This window comes from Simochromis diagramma, unplaced genomic scaffold (assembly GCF_900408965.1).
Source record: "Simochromis diagramma unplaced genomic scaffold, fSimDia1.1 OVJJ01000024.1, whole genome shotgun sequence".
In the NCBI taxonomy this organism is placed as follows: Eukaryota; Metazoa; Chordata; class Actinopteri; order Cichliformes; family Cichlidae; genus Simochromis; species Simochromis diagramma.
In genome coordinates this window covers 979,447-1,005,422 of record NW_024387332.1, presented here as the reverse complement: position 1 = coordinate 1,005,422, position 25,976 = coordinate 979,447, and the positions used below count along the sequence as shown (strand labels likewise).

General features: G+C 48.7%; 1 protein-coding gene across 3 annotated transcripts in view; it reads right to left on the bottom strand.

Annotated features, from left to right (window-relative positions):
- Positions 1 to 25,976, bottom strand: part of phldb1b (pleckstrin homology-like domain, family B, member 1b) — a 109,286-nt gene that overhangs the window by 18,698 nt on the left and 64,612 nt on the right. For all 3 annotated transcript variants that reach the window (XM_040006328.1, XM_040006327.1, XM_040006329.1), the window contains exons 6-13: positions 19,931 to 21,423; positions 4,657 to 4,944; positions 4,165 to 4,311; positions 3,882 to 4,019; positions 2,834 to 2,962; positions 1,562 to 1,717; positions 1,202 to 1,312; positions 1,033 to 1,122 (exon numbers count right to left, since the gene is read on the bottom strand). In XM_040006328.1, the coding sequence (XP_039862262.1) occupies positions 1,033 to 1,122; positions 1,202 to 1,312; positions 1,562 to 1,717; positions 2,834 to 2,962; positions 3,882 to 4,019; positions 4,165 to 4,311; positions 4,657 to 4,944; positions 19,931 to 21,423 (2,552 nt within the window). The remainder of the gene's footprint in view (positions 1 to 1,032; positions 1,123 to 1,201; positions 1,313 to 1,561; positions 1,718 to 2,833; positions 2,963 to 3,881; positions 4,020 to 4,164; positions 4,312 to 4,656; positions 4,945 to 19,930; positions 21,424 to 25,976) is intronic.

The window sequence follows — 25,976 nt, the reverse complement described above, 5'->3', positions numbered from 1 at the left end:
TCCAGAGGTAAGAGCTTTTAATCTCTACAGAAACGTTTCTGGGCTTCGTTAAAAGAAGAAGAAACAACAGCAGCAGCAGCAGCTTTCCCTCTGTTACAGGGTTAAAGGGTTTAGTGACCATCGGGCTCTCCACACTGCAAAGCCCCCTCTGTAAGGAGGCACTGCTATTAATGTTTCTATTCCTTTATGGTCCCACAAGGGGAAATTAGTTTAGCAGCAGGATAAAAATAAACAGAACAATACTATAAAACAATGATGACAATAATAGTGACAGAAAGTCCAAGGACAGTTATTTGCCATTAAGGAGACAAGATGCAGTGGGAAGAAGAGACCTGGAGGCTCTGAAACTCAGACTCACTGTGGATGGTTCAAACAATAACAGGACGAGCCTTTCTACGCACATTTCTATTGTCGATGGCCACAAGTCCATCTTGCCAGCGCCCTGAAATTTTATTAGCAGTTTTTACCAGAAGCTTGTTTGTTTTTTCAAATATTGTATAACAAGACAGATTTTAACTAACCGAAGCCTTTCATCGAACAAACACACACACTGGTGCTGTCTGTGCACACGTGGCAGCACTGCTGCTGCCGTGTGTGCATGTTTAACAACATCAAACTGCAGAGTGTGTGAGTCTGTCACTGAGTAACGCAGCCTCAGCGTGTTTGTGCTCTCTGCTCATGTCGCCTTCATATTAAATCATTTTGGGATTTTTAAAGAAGTCATTTCAAACTGCTTTATATTCTTCACGTCGACATACGGGCCGGATATGAGGCTGACGTGATGAAACCGTTTCTTCTGGCTAGCATTAGCTGCCCTGCTAACATGGACACATTGTTGCTAAGCAGAATAGTGACTAGCGACGGCTCTCTACCAACTATCTGAACTTCATGCTGTCCTTATGCTGCCCTCGTATTATAAGCTGTGCTGTTAGCATGATAAAACTACCTGGACTGCACAATCAGCTGTGAGCCTTGCGTTTTCAGGCCATGAACACAGAGTGAAGCTGAACGCATAAACTCAAAGCGTCTCACCTCCCTCATGGCGGTGGAGGACTTGGGGAAGCTCTTTCCTCCAGTCAGAAAGTGGTATCTCCTCTCAAGGGCCGACAGCCTCTCCTTCTCCTGGACAATCAAACCACGCCATTAGGAGCCAAAACAACACTTTGGGGTTATTTCAATGTGTGACGTGGTTCGTGCGTACCTTCTGGAGCATCTGCAGTGTGAGCGTTCGGTCTTTAGCCAGCCGCTCACACTCCTGAGCTGCCTGCAGGCCGAGCTGGTTGGCCTGGTTCTCCAGAACCGACACCTTCTCCTACACAAGACGACACAAAAGTCGGTGCTGCGGTTGTGCTAACACGTGGTGCACCTGCCCGTAGGTGACATGACGCGTGCCACCACTCTAGTGCAAACAGGCATTTTTCTTACATCAGCCTCTCTGGGAACAAGTTTACGCCAATCATCCATTTTTAAGAAACGATTCACACAATCAGACTTTGATCGGTCCCGCAGCATCAGGTGTGACACATTCACAGAGGACACCAACAGGACGGTGTGTCCTCACCTTCCTCCTGGCCACGCTGTGCTGGTACTCGGCTCTCTCCTGGAGCAGCTGCTGGCTGATGGTTTCTCGCTCTTCCTCCAGGCTGCTCTCTCTCTCCAGCTGCTGAAACTCCAGGTCCTCAAACTTTTTAGTTCCTGCTTCCAGTGCCTCTCCATCCTAATCACACAACACCAATCATGATCTCACAAACAAACTCAGACATTAATGCAGTATTTTTAAAGCCATGCTCACTAAAGTGCTACCTAACAGCAGAAATGATCTCACACACCTGGGGAGCACTTTTAAACCTACGTTGGTTTTTCTGCCTGAGCTGGTGCAACATGAACACTCAAACCTGCTGTTCTCACTAAAGACTTATCCTGATGGACGCTCCCCGATCCTAAATGACGCAGCGACATTCCCATAAGGAGGGGAAGAGCAGGAGCAGGAATCTGGTCAGGGCCTAGGTTAATTGATTAGTGAGCAGCATTATGTGAGCCATGACGAATGACAGAAGAGATGCAGATCAGATTCACACATGCAGTGGAGTGGAGGGTTGTATCACATGACCCGTGTTTGAGCTAAATGCATCCCTGGGAGGAAAAGCACGCCAAACCTTTAACACTGAGGCTTCAAAAAGTCCAGAAACAAGTGTGACACACTTCCACGGAAGCTACTGAAAACCTAAAAACAACCTGTCTGCACCACTGCTGCAACTAGAAGTCTGCAAAACCTTTGGTGTTATACAGACTGGGCGTCCACAGCTGTGTGGGTGCCCACGGTCCACCTTTAGTGAACCTACACTAGCAAATATTTAGCTCGGTTAGACTTTATCATTAAAACTTAATTATCAGCACTCGGACTGTCAAAGTGTTGGTTAGGGTTTGTGGTCGTTTTTATTATAAACATTGGGAGGAACATGCTTTTCTTGGCTGGTGTTTTTAATAACAGGTATCGTTATTTTCCTGTGACACGTCGTCTGCAGCTGAGTGGTGTTACAGCACAGATACCAGCAGAAATATATTTTCCCCGGTGATTCAAAAATGACCAAATTATGCGCGCCTGGACGGTTTACCGAGATTTGGCCTCAGCGTGAGTTAGACAGACGCTCTACTTTAATATATGTCAACAATCTGTATCTCTCAGGATGCGTCTTTGAGTCAGACCCATGAACTCCACTTTAAAAAGAAAAACCAACTATTTGGTGCTATAATAGCGAAGGTCGTGGGTGGGATGGACTACAGTCGGGAGCTGGAAGGATGGATGGGAGCTTCTGATCAACTGACGACCCACCCTTTTGAGCTGTTCCTGCAACTGTTCCCGCAGGGACTCGGGACAATTATGAAGCTGGTTCTTCAGCTCAGCGTAGCCCTCCTGGAGGCTCTGCAGAACCCGGCGCTCGGCCTCAACATTAGCCCTCTCCTAGAAAGACACGACACACACCCACACACAGGATGGATGGACGATAGAAGAGAAAGACAGAAACACACTGCTCAAAATCCACGCCATGCAAATCAAACGCTGTAAGGTGTTAGCAACAGACACAGTCACAGATTTTAAGGCAGTCCACAGGAAGTAGCAGGTAGAGCAGCTAATATGAAATACTTTAATATTTCAAACATCAATAAGCTGCACAGAAGTTTGCACACAATGTATTTGGCAGTGATTGAGCAGAGAACGTTCTCACCTCCTGGGTGCCCTTCCAATAAATACTAACCTTGCTGTTATTGGCCGTGCTGAAGCAGCAGCACATGGAAAAAGGTCCACGAGGACTCTACACAGAGTTTACAACTAGCTACGACAAAGTTACTAAATGTATCTTCTTTGCACGTCCTGCCTTGTAGTGAAATGCTGTATGTGAGTACAAAGATGCCACCTGCAGGATCGAGAACATGCTCGAACATTTCCTCTTCTGCTGGTCAAACGTCTTATTAAAGGCCCAGAGCAGAACCGAGTACTACAGAACCAAAACCTACAGACCGGTCTGCTTCATCAGAGGGGGAAGAAAGAGCGCACACTGAGTGCAGAGGAAGCAGAGGGAGGATCAAGGGTTAACGATGGCGGTTAGTCAGCTGAGTGAGACTGTGGAGAGCACAAAGACCAACCCTAAGGCAGAAACATGCAACAGCAGACACTGAATGAGGCAAACCAAGCCTTCTATTAAGCCCTCACAGCATGGATCCTCTACGACGTCTATCAGTAATCAAGGATGCTCAGAAACACCGACAGTGATGACCCAGTGAGGGAAGACTGAAAGCACAGGCAGTGAGTGTGTCTGTGTGTGTTTAACCTCTGTGAACTGAAATAAAACCCTGCAGCTCCTGATTACGGCTTCATGTACCTTGTCTTTCTCTCTCTGGATGGCGCTCTCCAGCTCGTCCAGCTTGTGCTGCAGCTGAGCGATGATATCTGCTTCGGTCTCTATCTGGTCGAGCTCTGCCTGCCTCTCGCCCTGCAGCAAGGCGCGCTCCATCTCAGCCTGGAAGGACAGCACAGCGACACACAGTGGGACCAGCGGGCTTTGAGACAAGCATCATCATAGCGATGCTGCTCTTTCTTAGAACAAACGTTATGAAAAGATGCTGGATGTCACCAATTCCCATCAGCATCATCCACTGCTCTACCTCCTGTTTGGACTCTTGGAGTTGCTGCTCCAGTTCTGTGAGCCGGGTTTTGAGCTCGTCGATCCGAGCCAGGACACGGACCCGCTCTTCCTCCAGGTAGCCCAGCTCCACACGACCGCCACTGCCTGCGCTGGAGGAGTCCTCGTGCTTCAGAGAGAAACAGAGGGGTGAAAACATAAAGCATCAATCCCGCCACAGAAGGCTGTCCACGCTCATTCAAATATGTAATCATTAGGAAATCTGATAAAAGATGGAGAACAAAGGAAGACAATGAACTGAAGGCACAAACAGAAGAAACTAGCCTCGTGCAGCATCCAGTGCAGGAATCCAGTCACAAACAGGAAAACACAAGCAATGCCAAAGCTGATGCACTGCTTCACATTACAAAGAGAAGCTAAGTGGAGTCTATGTGAGGATGAAACCCTGATGCAGCAGGCGCACCATTTGCAGCTGCATGCAGAGACAGCATGTGAAACCAGCGTGCCCTCTGACCTGTCTGTCTCCATTGTGCAGTGTGGACGCTGCGCTGGGAGCAGGAGACGTCCTCACCTCCTGATGAGTGCTCTCTGTGCTACTACACTCCTCCTTCAGGTTCTCCTCGTCGCTCTCCCTCTGTCTCTGTGCTAGGCGGAGCGTGTTTGAAGACGCCGTCCCTCCCGGCGCGTTCTCCAGACATCCCGGGAATCCCGACCTCCCCAAGCACAGTGGATCCAGGCCGGTGCCCTCTCCTTTGTTGTACTCAGCACAGAGGTTTAAGATGGTCTCTAGTCGCTGTCTCTCCTGCGGCGAGCACACAAGGAGGACATGAGATCAGGCTGCACAGGCAACAGAACAGGCTGGTAACAGACTAACAGCTTACCTGTGACGACAGACACACTGATGTGTTTATGCACACGGCAGCCAGACTCTGAACAGCTGCTCGCTTCCTGACTGCAAAGGTGCAACTGATATTATTCTTATAACTGATTAATCAGCTGGTTGTCTTTATAATCAACTGAGACGAACTACTGCTGACTTTGACCTTCGACCTCTTTACAACAGGCTAAGCTGCTGGGGCCTCCCATGATGCACTGCTTCTTCTTCACTCACCCTTTTTCACTGTGTTTACACACAGCTCCGTGTTATTACTTTATTATTATTAACCAATCTCTGTCTCTCTTCCACAGCATGTCTTTATCCTGTCTTCCTTCTCTCACCACAACCAATCACAGCAGATGGCCCCGCCCCTCCCTGAGCCTGGTTCTGCCGGAGGTTTCTTCCTGTTAAAAGGGAGTTTTTCCTTCCCACTGTCACCAAAGTGCTGCTCATAGGGGGTCATATGATTGTTGGGTTTTCTCTGCAGATCCTGTTACTGTAGAATCTCTATGGTCCAACATAAAGCAGCTTGAGCTGACTGCTGTTGTGATTTGATCCTATATGAATACATTTAGATCGAATCATTGGCTCACAGACGTGAAGCACAGACAAACTATCCTTCAGTCGGTAGCCGTTAAGAAATTTGTCCTAAAACTCGTTAAATTCTACAAAACTATTGTCATCATCTGCGAGTCGCCCGACTAACTCACCAGACTGGCCCTGTGGTCTGACTGGTTCACCTACCAGTACATGGAACCTGGAACAAACTGGTGCCAGTTAGCGTTGTAGCCTTGCACTCATTAACCATCTCACTTGTGTTTTGTGGATTTTAGGATGTTTTTAAAATAAGCCGAGCAGGCCCCGCTGTGGTGTAACTGTCAAGTCTTTTTATAGTTCTTCATGTGTCCCATGAGTCTCTGTGGTGCACAAACATGGTCCGTGGATCCAGCTCAGCTAACAAGTTAGCACTCCACCGCCATTCAAAGATGGTCGTGTCTAAATTAGAAAGGAACAACCGCAAAGGTCCACAGTGGGTGGCATTGCTGTGGCTGCAGCCTGTGAGCACAGGCTGGGTAACATATTAAAATGAACACAGTACATAATGCAGTCCACTTTATTTTTGAGCTCCCCGGCCTTACAGTAAACAGCTAGCACTGCTTGAAACAACGCGGCAGCCTCTCTGTGGCAGTCAGCTGTCACTGTGTGGGGTCAGGTCACCCACCCAAATATCTACTGCTGTGGAAGCCCTCTGCTGCAGACGAGGGCGGCAGCCGGCAACAAAACACCAACCAGTGTTTCAAAATCTCCAACCAATCTTTTACCAGAAACTCAGTGACACACTTTGTGTTCTTGTGATCTCATTCAGAGCCGATCTGGAACACTCGGCAAGCCGAGCAGTTTTCAGCCACAGTAATGAGCTTTGGTGCGTCTTTCCCCCTCATGCTGCAGTATGAGCATCTGCACGATTAGGAGCTACAGCCCCCCCGTTAGTGTTAACCTGGAATCTGGGACCAGCTTAGCTTGTAACTGAGTGAGTGGGAGTACGAGACCCCTCTGGGCTGTGCAGCAGTGCTGTACGTTCACCAGAAAACTTCAAACCAAAACCTACACCAGTCCTCCCACTCAACATCTGCTTGAATCTACACAAAGGTTAGATTGTTCCAGGTTCATAAGCTGTCTGACTGCAAGCCAACCTGGATGAGGAGCAGCGTCACACAGTCTTCCACATAAATCAGCTTCAAACTGGGCCTAAGAGATGCTCTCAGTCAGCTGTGGACAGATTTCTGTGAATCCCATTTTTCTGGGCTTGTTTCACAGAAGTCGCCCACTTGTGTCCAAGTCTGTCTGCAGACATCTTTAGCAGCTCTGAGGCGTCTCTGAGCTGGCTGAGAAGGACGGAGGTGGTACAGCAGGTCAGTGTGTTAATTAGAGCCCTACATGTCCAACACTCATGTCCCAGCCGGACACAGTAACAGCAGCACATTTCATTTGGACCAGGAAATGACTAAGAAGGACGTCCCAAGTTTAATGAATGCGCCCACAAAAGAACTTCTCCCACTATTAATCTGAAACTGGTTTTAAAAATCTGATGTTGGGAAAAGAAGAAGAAAATCTGGGTTTACTTGCTCTCATGATGGACAGATAAGCAAAATCAGACAAACACCAAGTGCCAACAGCATGGCTGAAACACAGACTTAAAGAGTCTCCTACACGCCGTAACATCACGCCGTTCCCCTCCACGCTGACAGGGCTGGAGATGATGGAGGACCTCCACAGCAACGTCCACTGAGACCATTATAAACAAACATCCATCAATGACACTCAGAGGAAATAAAACCCACTCGCTACATAAAGGGAACAGTACGAGCCTAGCCACAAAGGCTAGCTGTAGCACAGAGTACTGCTAAACATGTATTTGCAGCCGGGTCTGGCTCCTGTCATTAGAGGTCAGCTGCTTGGTATTTATAATCAGATCCTGACGTCTCAAAGTAAATGACGCCATTGCACTGTTACAGTAACTACACTAACGAGTGCATGTGGGTAAAGCTCCTGATTTTACATGTCAGCTTTGCGATGATTTTCCTGAATCAGTCTGTTATCTCAGGTCCTCGCCTGTACGTGTCACAGTTCTGCTGCTGCACACCTGACTGTTAGTCTCACGTATTCTCAGACATTTGTGTTTCGTAGCGTCTGTCCTGTGTATGCTGGCTCACGGGGAACCTCAGTGAAGTTACTCACGTGTCAACCTTCATCCTGTGACTCAGGTAAAGGATCGTAGTCCATGGAGCCGAGCCTCAAATAGATTTTTTTATACATCTAAGCGTTTCTATTTTAGTGAATGCTTAAACCTGCCTGTGTGCCCTGCCGCGTCACCAGGACACACAAAACAAAGTCACAAATCTGACACCACCAACAATGTGACCATCACAGACAGCTCAGTCCTTGTACTGGTCACATACTGGAGGAAAATCAACCAACATCTGCAGCAGGCAAACTTCCCTTTCATGATGACAGATGTGAGTCTCGCTGCTTTTCTACACATTTTACAGCAAATTCACGACTTTGATTCATAAACTGCAGCTTTGATAATCTGCTTAAATGTGCCAAAGCTGCACTATCAGATCGGTGTGCATGCAGTCTAAATCCCACACGTGAGATTTTTAATGGAGCGTTGGTGCTGGGTCAAGTCACCCAGACTCCAACCACGGGGGCTGTGAAGGACGTCTCCAGCCTGCACCCACCCTGTCGGTCTCACCTACTGGCTGGATTAGCTGGATTAAAGCGTTCTGAGGCCGGTGCTGCTGGTTTATCCTTGTAATGTGGCTGTTTCAAGCAAAACGACCAAAAACAAAGGTTTTTCAGGGAGTGTGTTGTCTACAGGATTACTGCAGATTAACTATCGCTCTAAATTTCTTAGACAAGAACCTCACGTGTCGCTGAGATCTGTGTAGTGCTACTGTAAAGTTGAAGCCAGCAGGTACCAGGAGGAAACAGCTGGCCTAGTTTTGAACAAACTGTTTCCAAATCGGACACGAGCACTAATAACACTCGTATTTGTTCCATTTAAAAACCAAAGCATTAGAGCCACTGTGTGACTTTACAGTGGATCATGTCCTGGACTAACAGGAGGCGTTACGTCTCCACACAGGACAGGTAGGTGTGGGAAACCTTTCCCCATATAAATGAAATCCCCATTTAAAAACTGCACGTGGGCGTGGCTGTAGCTCAGGAGGTAGAGCAGGTCATCTACAGGTCATCGAGAGGTTGGTGGTTTGATCCCGGCCTACGTGCCAAACAGCAGAGAGCACTTTAGCACAGAAGAAAGAGCTTGTATGAACGGGTGAACGAGGCATGTGTTAAAGCATGCTTGATGATCTGAAACAAACATGGCAGTCAGCTGGGTTACAACCCACTGGCAGAAACACTGACGCTGTGCTGTGGGTGGCCTGATGTCCTGTAATCTGAGGCAACAGTGAGAGGGAGGAGGAAACAAACAGGAAGCAGTTCATGTCTTCTGGCGAGGCACCACGCGTTTACTCCCACTGAAGCATGTTTGTGTGAGAGCTCTGTGTTAGTTTACCATGTGGCCCCAGCTCCTCCCTCAGTAATGAAACTCCTGTAACAGTGTTGCTCTGAGCAGTAACAACGCTGTTCCCACATGTGCACAGAGCCACAGCCTCACTGTTACTCTGTACCATCCTCATCCTCCCAGCAGTCGGCATGGCTTCCTCACGTCTCCCTCTCTCCCAGGAGAGTCGCCGTCTCCTGTTTTATCCTCATAGCCTTTAATGTTCCTCCCTCCTCCTCCCCCCCCGAGCGCCCCGAGGGCCTTCCCCTGCCCGGGTACCTTTGATCAGAGCGGTTACTTTTAAAGCGTACGGCCACGCTCAACCTACGTCACAGGCGTAAACACAAGCCTCACATGCACAGGCTCTGCAGGGTGAACTGGGAAAGTTCAACAAAGCCTTATTCTCTACATATATCTGCAGGCGGGCCTTCTCCATAACGGTCTACAGAACAAACGCCATTCATCATCACAGCCTCGTGGTTTCAGCTCCCAGAGGAGGAACAAACAGACAATTTCTTTTTATGCTCGTTTCTCTGTCCTGGCTGAATGCACAAACAGGAAGAGCTGTTTAATAAAGCTGGTGGTCCTCAGTGTGGAGTCACTGGCACCCATCATCCAATCAAACTACAGGGCTGTTGCTCGTAGAGGGGGTGGCTGGCATTTAAGCCGCCGACGCCTCCTCTTTGAGTGGCGTCCAAGGCCTGAGGCCACTTCTTAAAGTGAGGACCAGGTTCCAGTTATCACGTCAAACACTTGCAGCATAGAGAGGAGAACATCAAAGGCGAGATGCAGCGATTAAAGGCGAGATGGGAGTCACGTTCTCTAAACACTGCTGGGAGACCATAAAGCAGGCTTACGGCTTGATTGTTACAGGATGGAGATAACGCCGAGTGTGCAACACGTGCAGCCCATTACATCAGCTCTGTCAACTTAAACAATTTGCTACGCGTAAGAAATTAAATATCAATACCCGCCCGAGAAGCTGCTGGGTGCAGCAGTCAAACAGTGTGGCTGGAGGAGATTTAGTTAACGTAGGAGCCAAACAGCTGCACCGTGGAGGATGCACACAGCAGCACAGGGCTCTGCTGCACCTTCCACGTTGCAGGAAGACACCTGTGGGTTCTCTCAGGTAGGATTCAGAGCAAGGGGCCAGGCTGCTCTGACAGTGAGGAGGCAGCTGGAGATGCTGCTGTAGTTTGTGTATGACAGCACAGGTATACATGTTTTGGTGCTAATAATAACGAGGCTGGGTGTGAGCCTGACAGGAGTATAACACCAGCATCTCCTCTGTCATTTATCACCAACTAGCACATGTAGATGCAGACTGCTAAGCAGGCCTACGAGCTGCAACACACTGATTTCAGCTCCAGGTTTCGTGCACAGTGAAACCTTTTCTCTGCTTTACTGCATGCATTTACAGTGATGGGACGAGGTCGCTCACACACGTAACCAGTCTGTGGCATCATCCATCTATAACACCTGAGGGGTCCACATGGGCGGAGCCAGACGCACAGCATCGACCGGCACCAAGCTCAGCTCCCTCAGCACTTTATCACTCTGTCACATAAATATGGAACAGCTCACTTGTTTGTTGTTAACCAAACATCTGTTAGAAACTTCCTGTTTACTGGAGATTATAGTGTTGGTAACAGCACAGACTAATACACCGACGGTGTCTGAAATGTAGCTTAGCGCTAACATGCATTCCTTACCACAGGCGTGAGCACAGAGCAGGGCTCTGCCTCTGCTTCAGCACAGACCCCACATTTCCACACAGTCCAGGTTTATGGGATCGTTCCATAACGGGGATTAAAATCACATTTCCCAAACTCCACACAAATAGTCTGAGAGCACCGAGCTGTAACCACATGCAGCCTCTGAACAGGGCTACTATTATCCCTCCGACAGGAAGCGTGAACATCAGCAGCAGCAGTTACCTTCATGAGAGCTGCCATGCTGTTGAGAAAGACCGGCTTCTCTCTGGCCAGAGCCAGCAGGTACACCATGGCCTGCTCCCTGCGCTGAGCTCCCAGCAGAGGGGAGGTCCTGCTGCTGCCGCTCAGCATGTGGTAGCGGTCCATAGCTGCTCTCCGCGCGCCTCCTGGTCGAGCGACTTTGGGACCGACGAAGAGCGAAGCCTACCCTCCACTTCAGAACCCCCAGCCTCTCAGGTCTTGTGAGAGGTGGAGTTAGAGATCATAACATGCAAGGACTTCCTGGAGTGGGAGGAGCCCTGCTGGGTAGTTCTAAGAAAAGCAAAGGGGCTAATTCTGCACATGAAGTAGAACTTTATCCTGAAATAGGCCATGTTCACGCCCATGACTGATGGTCTTCAGCTGTTAGATACACTCCTAGCTGTAGATATCAGGGACCGAGCGAGCTTTGAAGTGCTCCCACTGTTCTCCGCACTGGCTTCGAGTCCAACTTCTGCTAATTATTTCTCTTTTGGCTGTTTAATAATGAAAGCAGCGCCTTTGAAGTGCTTTGTGCTGCTTTAAACGCTCAGCAGAGGCACATTAAAAGCCTCCAAACAATTTCACTTCATGATATCAGGAGCTTCCAGGAGTCTGCTCCAGGAGGAAGACCACGCTCGGCCTCATGGCCCCTGAAGTTTCACATTCAGCAAGAAAAAAGGTCATTTTCACCAAAGCACTAAGCAGTCCTTGTGTTGCATCCTTTAATATACTGAACGGATGTGTTGGAGCACCATGCTGCAGTGATGAGCTGATTCATGCATGACAGAAACACGAGTCTAGTGTTGTTTGGGTTACTTTACTACATATGGGTGCAGCCTGTACCCGCTGCCTGCTTCTGTGTACGAGGACTGACTTATTCTGTTTCGACATAAACTCAATATTTTGAGAGCGTTGATCATTTTTCACTAACCACATTATAAATCCAGGCTTAGCTTATATCACATAACTCCCAATGCTGCGGTCTGCATGACTTCTTCAGCTGCAGATTTGTCCAAACGAGGCTGTTCAGACTGAATCATTATTTTGGTCCGTAGTGGAGACTTCTACGTTTTTAGGTCAGCAGCAGGCTGGAGAGGAAGTGAGGTTTGGACTTTCAGCTGGTCCTTTCAGGGCTCACCTCATCGTCTGCCTCGACCAACCTTCACTACATCCATGAACCTTCTCTGTGCTCCTCCTCGTTTCCTTTTGCAGCCACTAAACGCCTCGAGCTTCCCAGCCTGCTGAAACCAGTTTACCCATCTGACCTTGTACGTCACAGCAGGTCATGTTGTAGACGTCCTCCAGTCACAAACAACCCTCGACACTCACCTCCACCCTGCACGCTCTTCTTCATGTCCTCAGGTGTTTGCACCATCACCCCAGACACCAGTGATGGTTGAGTCTGTCATCCAAACTCATAACTGAAAGTCAAATGTAATTGGCTGCCTCATGTAAACATCCCTCATCTTCTTCTCCATTTATAACTCCAGTTGCGTCATCAGCTCTCAGGTTTATACATTTTTATTACGACTCGTCTAAGGTCCTGCAGGCGGTTTCTCTGGACGCTGCTGCAGCTGAACCAGCAACATCAGCAGTGCCCCGCCCCCATCAAAAATCGTACATTTAGATAATATATGCTCATGTTTTCCTCACAGCTCTGTCTTTATGCATTTCATTACAGACATTCTCATTTTCAGCACTTCTGAGAAAATTTGCATTTCAAAGGGTTTAAAGAGTGAGTGAGTCGTGTGGAAGCTGCCGGTCAGCATCACCAGCAAAGAGTCTGAACAGTAGCATGGCGCCCTCTAGTGGACAGGCCAGCAAACAGCAGCTGAGTAGTTCAAACTTCTTTTTCAAACCGTCCCCTGCTGCGTGTCCTCTGAGGGCCAGACAGCACCGTGAACACAATGCTGTGTTGGTGTGACACGGTGCCCCTGACCTAATCTGCCTCTTGTTTGCAGCAGCGTCGTTGGTGCCGTCTCCAGACTGGATTACTGCAGCTTTCCTTTGGATGGGTGGGGCAACAGATTTATGGCTGTCCCAGATAAAGAGTGGTCTTATCTGTTCAAGCACATCTATCCTTTCCTGTTTCCCGGCCCCGTCTGATTTTCTAGCAGAGGAGCTGGAATCACAGTAATCTGCCTGGCCACAGTAAACATGCAGACGGGCAGCTTGCTGCTACAGTCTAAATATTTACTGTGCAGTGAATTACACAAAGCTGCGATTCTGCAAACGCTCCCTTTGAGCGTGAAGAAAACGTCTCCCTGCCGGTCAGAGGGTTCATGCAGTCTAGGTGCAGGATATATTTGGCAGCCTAGGTGGGCAGGTTTACTGTCCCACAGTAGCTGGACATATTTGGTCGTGTCGTGGGAGACGACGGTCACATACGCAGAGCGCGGGTATATTTGGGGCACTAATCCTCGTGGACGACGGCAAAGACACCAACTATGCAGGAAACCCTCCCCAACACCTCAGACGGAATATGAAGGAAAACGTGGAGGAGGCAGACTGGGACAGGTTGTTGACAGCAGTTTCTCAGAGTTCAACCTCCTTTTAAACTCCACGAAATCAAATCTCTGCCTGAGGCGAAGTCCTCACAACTCGAGGCCCATCGCTGATATTTCAAGGGCAGGTCAAGAGAAGAGAACTCAAGTCTAGAGAGAGTTGTACATCTGAGAAAAAGGTTTCATCAAAGATGCATTAAGCATCGACCTTTATCAACCTCCGGGAGCAACCAGGAGGGATTCCAACAACAGATTCTCTCTCCACAGGACTCTGGCTAAGGATGGCCCCCACCACACAGATCTGAAGCGAGCTAATCTGAGTGGAAGTCACACACAGAGACACTGTGAGTCACTGTGCAAAGTAAACTCTGCTCAGAATAGCAAGCGATGAAGTCGTACTTGCTTTTTTGTCATTTGCTATTCTGGGTTGAGAGAGAGCTTTTTGCAGCTGCACCTGCTTTACGCCCTTTCAAAGTAAGAGCGGGCGCACAGTGGCCTGGTTCAGCCCATTTCATTAATAAACAATCCTCAGCACAAAATACAGCGCCTCCGAACTAAACAGGCCTGACGGGACCGTCTTTACTGATAACGAAGTGCGAATCTGCCGAGGATGAAGCACTCGGGCACTCGCTTCATGCCAACTGTGTTTGCCAAGACAGCGTGTCAGTCAGACGGCCATGTGGAGAGAGCAGCGCCAGGCCGGACAGCCTGGATCAGACGGGCTCGGTCATTAGAGAGGGCTTACCGCCAGGCTCCAAAGGCTAGCAACAACCAGCTGAATTAAAGGCTGTTTAAAGAGTTTCCCCTTCGCTCGTTACTGGCATCAAAGTATGCATTACTGCCCACAGCTGACAGAAACCTGTACCTGCACTCTCTGTAAGTGCTCGCCTTTTTACACTTGACTTATTCCAACCAGGGTCTAAAACTCAAGCATGGAGCAATAACGTAATGTAACAGCTCACAAACACGTATTGACAGGCTCAAACATGCAACAGTGTTAGAGCGTCACCAACACACCTCCGTGGTACGACCCACGCAGCAAAGGGTTGGAGGACAGTAAACGCATCCATCATACAAACTGATCGGAAACCTGGATCCCTCCAAGTCTGGCTTCCAACTTGTATTTCCAGGTCAGGGATCACCCCACCCTCGGGGTTACGTCCATGACAAGTTCACTTTTTTAGCACAGCGTTATAAAATGTGCGCGGTCAGCGTCGCTGTGAGCTCGTTACAGAGGAGCTCCTCCAGAACTTCAGCTCAGTGTGGATGAGCCTGACGTAGCGCTGGGCGATAGAACGATAACGATATGTGTTGCAAAATAACTTTTTCTCGATAGAAAAGTTAAACTATTGCGATAGACCTCGCCGCTCTTGTCCTCTTAAAAAAAGAACAACAGCCAATCCAAATTAAGTAGCGCAGAGCCGAACCAATCACAGCCGCAGCGTCACGTGACTTGTTACGTTATTTGGCTGATATCGTGATATCGTTATCGCCTGAAATGAAAAAAACATATCGTGATATGAAGAAATCTCATATCGCCCAGCTCTAGCCTGACACAAACGCTGAGTAACTTAAGTGTCACAGGAATATCAGTGGACGCTTTACTCTGGAGACCTTCCAACACGAGTGCCATGGAAATTCGAGGACACTCAGCAGAAGGGCTCCTTCAGAGGAAAACATGTTCAACTCCAGCGCGTGGCTGAAGCACCATGAAGAGGCACAGAGCCTTCAGCTGAGCTCTTCTAAACACTTTCAGCTGCTTCTCTGAGCTTTACTTTTGTAGATGTGAAACTGAAAGAGCCTCAAGATCAGAGTCATGTCTGTTACTTTGGGAAAGAGACTGTAAAAGATGATCCACCAAAGAAGAAGACCAAATGATCAGTAACCTCAAAGATGACGGATGGATGGATAAATAGTGCTTACTCCAACATCAGACCGATGAACCTGTGAGTTCTTCATATGCTGATTAATAAACTTTCTGACAGTTGTTCTCAAACCAGACCAGATGCTGAATGGCACAAAAAGACACTGGAGACAGAACTGCACCTGCACAAAGCTGGAGAAGGGAAACCACGTCATTGTGCAGGTGCTGTTTGTAAGGTCGGAAACCTGCAGTCAGCTGAGACTGAAGACGTCACCTGGATGAGTGAAGAAATGCTTCTCCCACTGAAAACAACCAACTTCCTGGTCCTCCTGTTCAGGTGACGTCTGCTCTGAGAGTGCTGAACTTCAGATTCACCACACTACGACTGCCTACCATCAATGTGTTTTCACTTAAACAAGCAGCTGTTTGTTATGTGCGTTAAAGCTATATAACAACGTAACAGTGCAAACTCCTCGCTGACGGTTTAGACAAAAGGCATTTCCAGTGGAGACTGGCCGACACATCCTCAGCATAACCATGTATAACATCCACAACACTTAAAAAGAGGTCATACACACACAATACGGTAACATTATGTTGAAGCACAGCACGTATCACTCCGCCAGGCTCCTGCCTACGACAGCCATAACGCTCCAACAATCCATCGAGCGGCTTCGTCGCTTAGCAAAGTCGTACTGAAACGTTTTTGACAGATTTTTGAGCGCCGTGGACATAAACTCTGTTTGCTAATAACGACGGTCCGCTCACATCCTCTACCAAAAAAATGTGCTTTGTTGTGTATCTGACAGACGAAAGCCAAACCAGTTCCACACCACTGAAGCTGCAGCATTTTCACAAACCCATCCTGGTTCATCCGTCTCATTCAACGATCCGCGTTCGCCCTTCTTATTCTTCTCATTCTGCGTCGCCGCCATGTGCGTATGAAAACAAAGGCACTGCGCATGCGCGTGTTACCCATATTCTACAACATTATACCGGTATTACAATGAAAGGTGTGATATGGCCCAGCCCTACCTTCAGCTACGTCTCATGGTCTTCATTACATTCAACAGGGAAACTTAGAGTCACCTGGAGCCTGTTACTGTCTTCTACCTGTGTGCACCTACTGTGACCAAAGGTTTGAGAGATTTGGGTGAAAGAGCTCCACTGAAATTCAATATCTTAGTCATTATTATTAAAAACATAAACATGTTTGATGGTCTGCACTAGTTTTCCTAGTGTTAGTGGACTGAGGTCCTTTTCAAGTATCTGACAGGTCTCCAGAGATGATTCCTTCCTGGTCCAACTGCTTCCACATTAAAATGACTTCAGAGCCACATAAGTGTGAAAGTCTCCTGCATGTACGCAGCCACACTATGAATCTGTGCGCAGCTGCAGTCTCCCAGCAGCCTCTGAGCTGTGTACTCCTGTTGGTTTCACAATAAGGCTGCTTTCTCCTGAACACACTGTGCAGGCTCACTGTTCACATAACTTTGCTTTTGGGTAACCAGTTGTGTGAATGAGAGGAGGCTGTGTGTGAAAGGCTTTGAAACACACGCTCACGGGCAAGAAGAATCTGTCATGACAGTGAGTCGACTGTGACTAATTACAGGCCCTGCAGCTCCACGCCCTGCCTCCTCACCGAGTTCAACAAATGCAACAACATAACGAGCTGCTGAGGAATTCAGCCTGTCAGAGAGCCTCTGTTAGCCTCCTGAAGGCCTTATTTACATGACTCGGTTATGTGCTCGCCCTCATACGCTACGAGCCGTGAGCCCATATCTAATGTCAATATTGTCTGTGTGTCTGGAAGTTGCACAAGGTAAAGGTTGTAGAAAACATAAGGAGTGTCTGACCGTGGTGTGTGAAGGTCAGCAGGTTGGTAACAGAGACGTGAATTTGATTTTTTTCATCCTTTGGACAGTTTTCATGTCTCAGAGAGGCGACGAGTCTCTAACATTCACGTCTCTGATCAGTGATTTCATCCTGGTCTTGTGTGGTGACAACTGCAGTCTCATTGTCCTCCTGTGTTTTAATAAACACCAGGGCAAGTTCGCATCATTTACACTATGACATATGCTTTGTACATCTGCAGCTGTAAGCTAGCTTTCTCCTGATTGGTCGGCACTCACAAACAGAAGGTGGGTGGGGCTTCCGTCCTCATAGACAGTATGGCTCTCTTCTCTTTTAGTATATATTAGGCATATTTGCATTTGTTTACATGCATTTCTGTTCATGTATGTGTTCGTGTATCCACTTTTCCAAAAGGTACAATGTGCATTTTCACATTTTCTGTCACATGACCATATCAAAGATGGCTGACACGTCAGATCCATGAGCGTATCAATACTCGCTGTGAATAAAAGCCCAAGTTATAGAGCACTCGAAACGGACTCTAGATCAGATCGCTCTGATATGGTCACCACAGCCACAGCAGCACCATCTATACGCCACTGTGGATAAATCCACTCCCAGTCCTTACACTATAGTCCCTTTGCTCCTTACAAACTGTTGGTTGGCCTGCCATGTTTATTCATTCGGGTCCAGGCTCGGGTCCAGGCTCGGGTCCAGGCTCGGGTCGAGCAGCCCCCTGCTGCTCAGGACGAAAACGCAGCGTTTTGAAAACGCTCTCCAAAGCAGACACATTTGAAACGGTGCTTTCGTGTCAGTGTGGACAGCGAAAACTGAGACTTTTTGAAAACAATGACACATTTTAGTCATGTGATGCAGTCATGTGACCAATTAAACTAAGATAGTGAAGGGTATTATACTGCAGTTGTTTTGTTTGCTCTCAGGTTTGTCAGCCCTAGTATTCTCCCTCGCTTTTGCATCTTTGTACTTTTGTGTTACTCGCAGCAGCAACTCCACCTCGTTGTTAGTCCATGTAAAAAACTCGCTGCTTTTCCTCAACATTTTCCCGACGTTTCAAAGAGCAGCAGACAGGAATGAGACCGGCCGAATCTTCTTGCGTTTCACGCATGTGCAGGACTGGAACGTGAGCGTTTTGGGCCGTTTCAATCTGGACGCACAGCTCTGTGAAAACGACAAAACGACAGTGTGGACACCGAGCGAAAGCATCGTTTTGACATCTATCCGGGCCAGCGTGGACGCAGCCTCAGTTATTTTAATGAGGTCTTCGTACTGAAACTAAACTTCGGACGTACATGTTTAAAACAGCGGCACTGTTGGCTCACACAGTGAATCCTACCTGACCGCTCAAAGATCGATGAGCAGCCTAACAGCACCAGAGCCTTTCATGGATATATACAGTAAAAAATATTTTACTATTATTTTGATATTTTTAAAATGCAGTTTCACCCCAAACAAACACTTGATCGTCGTAGGGAGACATGTTGGCGTAACTAACCAGAACCTGCCGTGGTGCGCTCTGCAGGACCTCTGAGCCTGTAGAGGTTTAAACAGTCTCAGTGTGCAGATCTGATGCTGCCCCCGTGTCTCAGTGGGAGGTACAGGATGTGACCTGGCACGCAGACAGAGGGCACGTCGTCTCAGGCCATCCTACACGGTCGATGTCACTCTGTCTTTAGCTTATAAAAAATACCCGTCTGTAATTACAAGAGAGGCAGACAAACGCCTTCTCACGCAGGCACAAACACACACAAAGGCTTTTTAAGGACGATTTCCATTCAGAGCGGCAGACAAGTTCAAGATGTCTACGGCGCTCCCTCGGCCCCCTCTGCTCAGTTTAGGAAACAACAAACAATGCGGTTGCTACGGGGCCCCGTGAGCCCCCCGAGAGAGACCGCATGTCAGCAGCAGTCTGGACAGCCAACGGCCAGGCTGCAGACAGTTTGCAAGCAAACACGCAGACCGTGCAATCGGTGCACCGTGCTCCTCCTGCAGGACACACACATTAGAGATAGCCAAGAGTATCTGCAGCACCTCCTCTGCTGATAATCACACTCATGAAAGAGCTTCAGCCACTTTCTCTCTCACTGGGAAGATCAGATCTGTGCTGGAAAAGTTTGACACTAATCATTCATGAATCTCTAGACGGTTCTCTGGAACGAATAATTAGTTAATAAAGTAATGAAAATGCCTGACAGTCTTAAGCCCAGCGGGACTATTTCACAGGTTGAAGGCCAGCGGGGAGACACTGAACCTCTAACAGTTATTACTGCTCACTCATCTCCACGTCTGCAAGGACCACGGAAATTAGACTGTTCAGGAAATTCATATGAAACAAGTGAGCTGGTTTGTTCAGCCTGTAGAGGTTTAATGCAGTCCCAGTGTTACACCATCAGCTGATGAGCTAACGAGTTCATTAATACAGTGCGTCTGCCATCACAGTTTGTGACTTTAGGCCTTTGAAAAGTCTTCTCCATGAATTAAAGCTACTGAATTTAAAAAGAGGATTACAAGGTGAAAACCGTAAAAGGATCTGTCAGGATTATCAGCAACAACTCAGCTGGAAGAAAAGTGTGCAAACACTAATCAGCTGACACGGCGCATCCATAAGCTGTTTTTTAAAGACCGCTGAGGTACGGTCCCGACTCACCAGCCTCTCCATCTCCTGCTCGCGGAGCCTCTCCTCTCTCTGTCGTCGGTGGTACTCCAGCAGATCGTCCTCGTTGTCGCTGATCTCTGTGATGCTGTTCTTCCTCTCCCTCATACCGGGGTGCGGTCTCCCTGCAGACATCTTTCTGTGGGTCCTTGGGCTGGCTACAGGAGAGGAACCCGGCAACGAGCCCAGACTGTAAGCAGGCGACAAGGAATTCCCAAAGCTCGCTTTCCGTACCCCTGTACCCCCGACGCTGCTCTCCGTCAACAACGAGGTAGGTGATGGGCTGCGAGCTCGGATGCCTCTGCTGCAAGTCTGCTCCTCTGACTTGCGCCGAAGTCTGGGGCTCTCTGGAACAACCTTGCCCAGATTTGAGGGGCTGTCCAGAGTCCTCAGTGGGTTCACCGTGCCCGGAAGTGCCCCTGGGAGAACTGGAACCCCTCTGCGAGCCAAGGAGGGGCTTAAAGGTGGCAACTCTCTCATACTGCTGCCTGCTCCACCGCCCCCGTTCACCTCCACGTTCCTCCTGGCCAAGCGAGGGCTTTCCGGGGGCTGCAACGAGCGCGGATGCTGCTGGAGAGGTGATCCTTGGATTATGTGGACGATGGGGTCCAGGGGAGGCTGGAACGCTCTGGTGGGTTGAGAAAGCTGCCTGGAGGGGCTGGAAGTGAGAGAGCGATCGGCCAGAGGGGCGTGCTCTCTGAAGGGGCTGGCAGGTCTTTCCTGGAGCACTGTGGTAGTCTTGGTCCTGGGGCTGGAGGGCGATGGGGATGAACAGGTCGGAAACTTGGGTGTGGGCCTGGGGCTACTTGGCACAGCGTTTCTACCGCTAAGAGATTCACTGGAGGACAGAAGGGGGGTCTGCCGAGGGCTCTCAGACCCATCTTGGCCCAGTCCTGTGTGGCTTGGCTTGGGGCTTGGAGGAGCCTCCGTTAAGACCTTTCGCGGCAACCTGGGGCTTTCCTGAACCTTTTGGCTCACCCCACTGCTGCTGAAGTTAGGCAGTATGGTCCGTGGCTGGGGTACCGGCGGAGGCTGGGCGGTGAAGTTGTAGCTAGAGGAGCGTACAGGCACTGGCGGCAGAGAAGAACTCTGGTCCTGGGGTCCTCCACTAGGAGATGGACTGGTAAAGCTTCCACTGCTGGCTGCTGAGGGGGAGGACAGTGGGGAAAAAGGAGGCGATGTGTTCTCATAGCTGGACCCCACAGACATGGCCCCTGGGCTGGTAGGAGGCGATAACAGATACCGGCCCCCTCCGTTGACCATGGGTGACAGAGGAGAGTGAGCTGCGGACTGGCCTCCGGGAGGCTTCATGGCGTCCGATGAAGAAGGCTGAGGGTCATCCATGACTAGAGAATCCATGATCTCCTGGAGGTCCCTCTCAATAGAGCTGACGATAGCGCTGTGCTCGGATTGGACTTTCTCTCCAGGAGCTGGGGGACACTGGGCTGCACTGGGCTGGTGATTCCCATTGACCAAGCTCTCTGTGTCTAGAGGGAAAGCAGAGAGAATAAAACGGGCATCAGACAGGTATTCAAACAGAGTCAACGATATCCTGCACCTCAATAACTCCCCCAGCTCCACCACATGCCCCGGCTCATTAGATATCACACAAAGAAAACATTTGCAGTGGGGCAGCGACGGCATTTTCATAATTCTAACAGCAGCAGCAAAAACAGACTGTTCAGAATACACTGTGCATCATGGCACGACTTAAACAGCAAAGCAGCAGTGATGAGGGTCCTTCAAAGGCTGACTACGACATTGCAAATCGCCATCAGTTAGCAACGCACAATGTTTTGTTTTTTAGTGCAAGGCAGGAAAAACAAAAGCACGCTCTCATTTGCGTGTATACACCGACAACAGGAAAAAACATACAGCTCTCTACAGGCTTCAGGTTCTGGTTAGTTTTGCCCTCGAGCTCAGCGGGTTTTACAAGGACTGCTGTAACCTGTGGCAGCGAGATGACTCGGGAGAGCCAAGTGACATCAAGGATCTAGTGATCCTTGATGTCACTCGGCTCTCCAACCGGCACCGACCTGACAGCACGGAGCGACGACATGGGAAGAAATGAAGCTCCAAACTAATATGAAAGATTGTGATTGGTTTCCTGCTGGACAGTCAGTCCCGTCACTGTGTTAGATGCATAAAAACTCTAAACATCTTTGTTCTGGGCGGTCCAACCAGCTTTAGTATAAAAAGCCTCTGTGGGTAACGAGAGTTTTTTAACCAGAGCTTTTTAATACAACTACCTTCAATGACTATGAGAGTAACACTGTTGGATGATCTCTTTCCCCTGAACAGGAGAAGTGCAGTGACACTGCCTTCCTTTAAGAGCCCATCTTTAACCCTGATAACTTCCCATTATTCCTGTGTGGTTGTGTCACAGCGTTCCTTACTGTGCCGAAAACATCCTACGAGCCTTAGCCCCTCCTAACTCTTCACAGCCGCACTGAAATGAAACTATTTAAAACATGTACTGCCAGACTTCCTCACCTCCCCAGAGAGCTTCACAAACTGCTGAATTTGAACCTGTTATTTAAGATGCATTCAACGTCAATTTTCCAGCCTACTGTGGAAGACAGGTAAGTACAAGGCCAGAGAAGGGATTAGCGGTGAGGGGAAAAAAGGAAGAAAGGACACACAGACGGCACTGGATAGGAGAAAATGTGCCTACATAACCCAATTACTGTATGGCCCGAAAGCAAACGTAGGACACAGGCCAGGTTATCTCATCTTAATCATCTTCCTCCAATGTCAGCACAGTAGATTATAACACCAGAAACACACAGCCACGTGGCTCTGAGGCAGGGAACACTCCACAGATCAGGTTTTATTCACCTTAAATGAGGATTATTGTAAGGTAGCGTCATCAGTGCAAACACAGAGGTAATAAAACAGCTGTCGTGTCTGAGAAGCAAATAAAAGAGTCAGTTTTGTGTCACAGAGGCAAATCCCATCAGTGCAAGTGCTTTAAAATACAGAAGCTTCGCAAATAATGCATTAGCTGTGCCTGCTCAGCTGACACCACAGCAGCTATGCCTGCTTTTTCTCTAATAACGCCAAGCTCTGCCCACGTGACAGCCTCACCACAACTGAATATGAACGCATCTGCGTGTAAATAACACGGCAGTGAAGTAACAATGCTAGTGTCACATCGACCGTCACGAATCCTGATGTGAGGAACACACAATACGGGATAAAGGCGGCCGGTTTCTGAGGGAAAGCCCGTGCAATGATGTCATGGCATACAGACCATCGCCTCCAGCGCATCGCGACAAACTTCATTTAAAAACTGGCAATTTACGCCGGCGTGTTCGCGGGTAAAGACGAGCGCTGGCTTCAACATGACGGCATGATATTTTATCACACGGAACATCCTCTGCTTTTCGGCACCAATACCATCATATGGAAGCGCTAGCTATCAAACACACGCTTGGTTCATCTGCCATTACCCATTTCTCCCCCTGACAAGAACGCCGTATCATGCTGTTAGCAAAGAAGATCAGATGTATTTAGAGGAAATCACACAGTCGTGTTTATTAATGTGATATGATCCGAATAAAGATGCAAAGTCACAGTGATTGGTTCGAGTGTGTACCGCTGCTCTAAGACGTGCACACCTTCTTAGATAAATGCACGAATGAAAAATCAACGTATTGTTAATGGAGTTTGGCGTGTGACCGCTTGGCATCACTTTTCTCAGGCGCGGAGAGCTAGGGTTACTCACATGAAGGAATAAAACTGCGCCCCGGTCAGTTTCAGTGCGGTTCACCTGCTATATGACCCACACATGAGGCCACGTCCTCCGGACAGCGCTGACAGGGCGGCTGTGGCAGAGCCCCGCCGTGTCTGGCTCCACACACACCGAAGAGACACGGAGCTTCAACGCCGCGCTGACAGTTCAGCCGGGGTGCTGGGTACCGCTGCAGACCGCCGAACCGCTGGCGTCAGGTTACGCGAACAGTAACACGGCATTTCCGGTCTTGACTTTCAAAGTAAAGCTCTATTAGCGTCAAGGGAACGTGCCACTGTTGAGAACATTTTCACTATTAAGGCCGATTTTAACTGAATATGAAAGTCCATAAAATACCTTAGAAGTGCAGTTTTACAATTAAACCCAGTTACGAAAAACAAATCGCTCTGAACTCCTGGTGACAGGCATTTATTTTATTTTGAAGGTACATTTGTATGACTGACCGTGTCGTGGTTTACTTAACGAAGCTTTTCCTGCCCGCAGTGATGTGAACCACTGCGAGATTTGCGAGCAGTTTGTCACGGCAGCACATTTTATTGTTCGTCACTGTTCTCTGTGTCAATAATGCAGTTTAGATGCGACCGAGGAGAAAGTATTAAAACGGCCCGTGTCCACATTAAAGCCAGGGATGGCAGTGAGAGAGCGATGCAGCTTATTAGTTTACCCAAACAAGACGAACCTCAAAAAGATCACCTTTGGGACAAAAGTCAGAAATGACAAATATTCCTGTGCATCCACCGTCTGTCTGAATATCTTTCCACATAAAAACACTCACACTGATCGAGCATGGTGAAATATTTAAAGGAAAATGAGAGAGGTTCTTCTGGGATGGAAATGTGGGTTTGGAAATGGAAAACAGGGGCAGGAAATATGTGGCGGTTACCCTGTTAAATGGCAAAAAGATCCCCAGTTTGACGTCCTAATAGTGCTTTATTAATAAGCACTTGCTTTCATTTCATAATAGTGAAAAAAAGAGATTCAGCATGCAGCAGTGCCAATCTAAAACCACAACTGCATCCCCAGCCTTCAGCCTTGTCCTCAGAGCTGTCCAGCAGCCAAGTCACTGGGAGATAAAGGCCTTTCACTGGGAAGAATACAGAAGGCTGGGGAACAGGGACCAGAGGGGAAACCCAGGCAGGGAGGGCGCAGAGATGGGAGACAGCACACTGGAACTGGGAGCTTTATAAATAGCCTCTGAAAAGGATACTGTAACCCCAGCCATCAGCCACTTTAAGGAACCACAAAGCCGTCTGCTGGCCTCGCACTGAGATACAGGAAGTGCCGGCTGGATGAAAATCCAGCAAAGCTTGCAGAAACTAAACGAGACAGGTAAATGCGACGGACGCCGCTGCAATTTGTGACTCTTTGCTGGTCTTCAGTGGAGGATGTGACAGTGTGTGGCTGTCTGTCTCTCTGTCTTGCACAGAAACTGATGACATGTCCTCTCCGCCAGCGCCACGTGGGACAGGCTCCAACCCCACTCCAAACCTGATAAACAGCTAAGGAAATGGAGGGCGGACTGACAGAGTGGTGCAAAGTGCACACGACTCTGGAGAATTGCATGAGATTTGATTTTGCAAGACAATCGTTACAAAGTGATGCAAGTTTTAGGATTCACAGAAGTAGGCCATAAACAACTAATATCCCAACCAGCGCCACCAGGCTGCTGACAACACCAAACGTCCCCTGTCTGCAGGACTCCTTCCAGTGTTACCATGTATGTGTGGCAGCATGGTCCCGTTAGGGAGATCAGAAGTCCTCAGGAGCCCTGGACCAGCAGAACGGATTTAAAGCAGACTCAGAGATTTCGATCAGTAATTTTTCCATCATTCACGTGTGTATGGAAAACAGACTGTATACCAAAGACAGAAGCAGGATCACCCATTGTTAGCATTTCCAAACTGACCATCTCGGCGTTTTGCAGCAGTTTGTGACGAGGAAATAGCAACGAGCAGCGCTGACTGTGAAATGAAGGGAAGCTGCAGACTGATGGGCCGGCGGCATGTCAATCACAAGGTCACCATGACCTCATTGATCTTCTATTTGTAATCGAAAGGTTGCCGGTTTGTTGTGTCTTTGAGCAAGACGCTTCACCCGTTGCCTACTGGTGGTGGTCAGAGGGCCCGGTGGCGCCAGTGTCCGGCAGCCTCGCCTCTGTCAGTGCGCCCCAGGGTGGCTGTGGCTACAATGTAGCTGCCATCACCTGTGTGTGAATGGGTGGATGACTGGATGTGTAAAGCGCTTTGGGGTCCTTAGGGACGAGTAAAGCGCTATACAAATACAGGC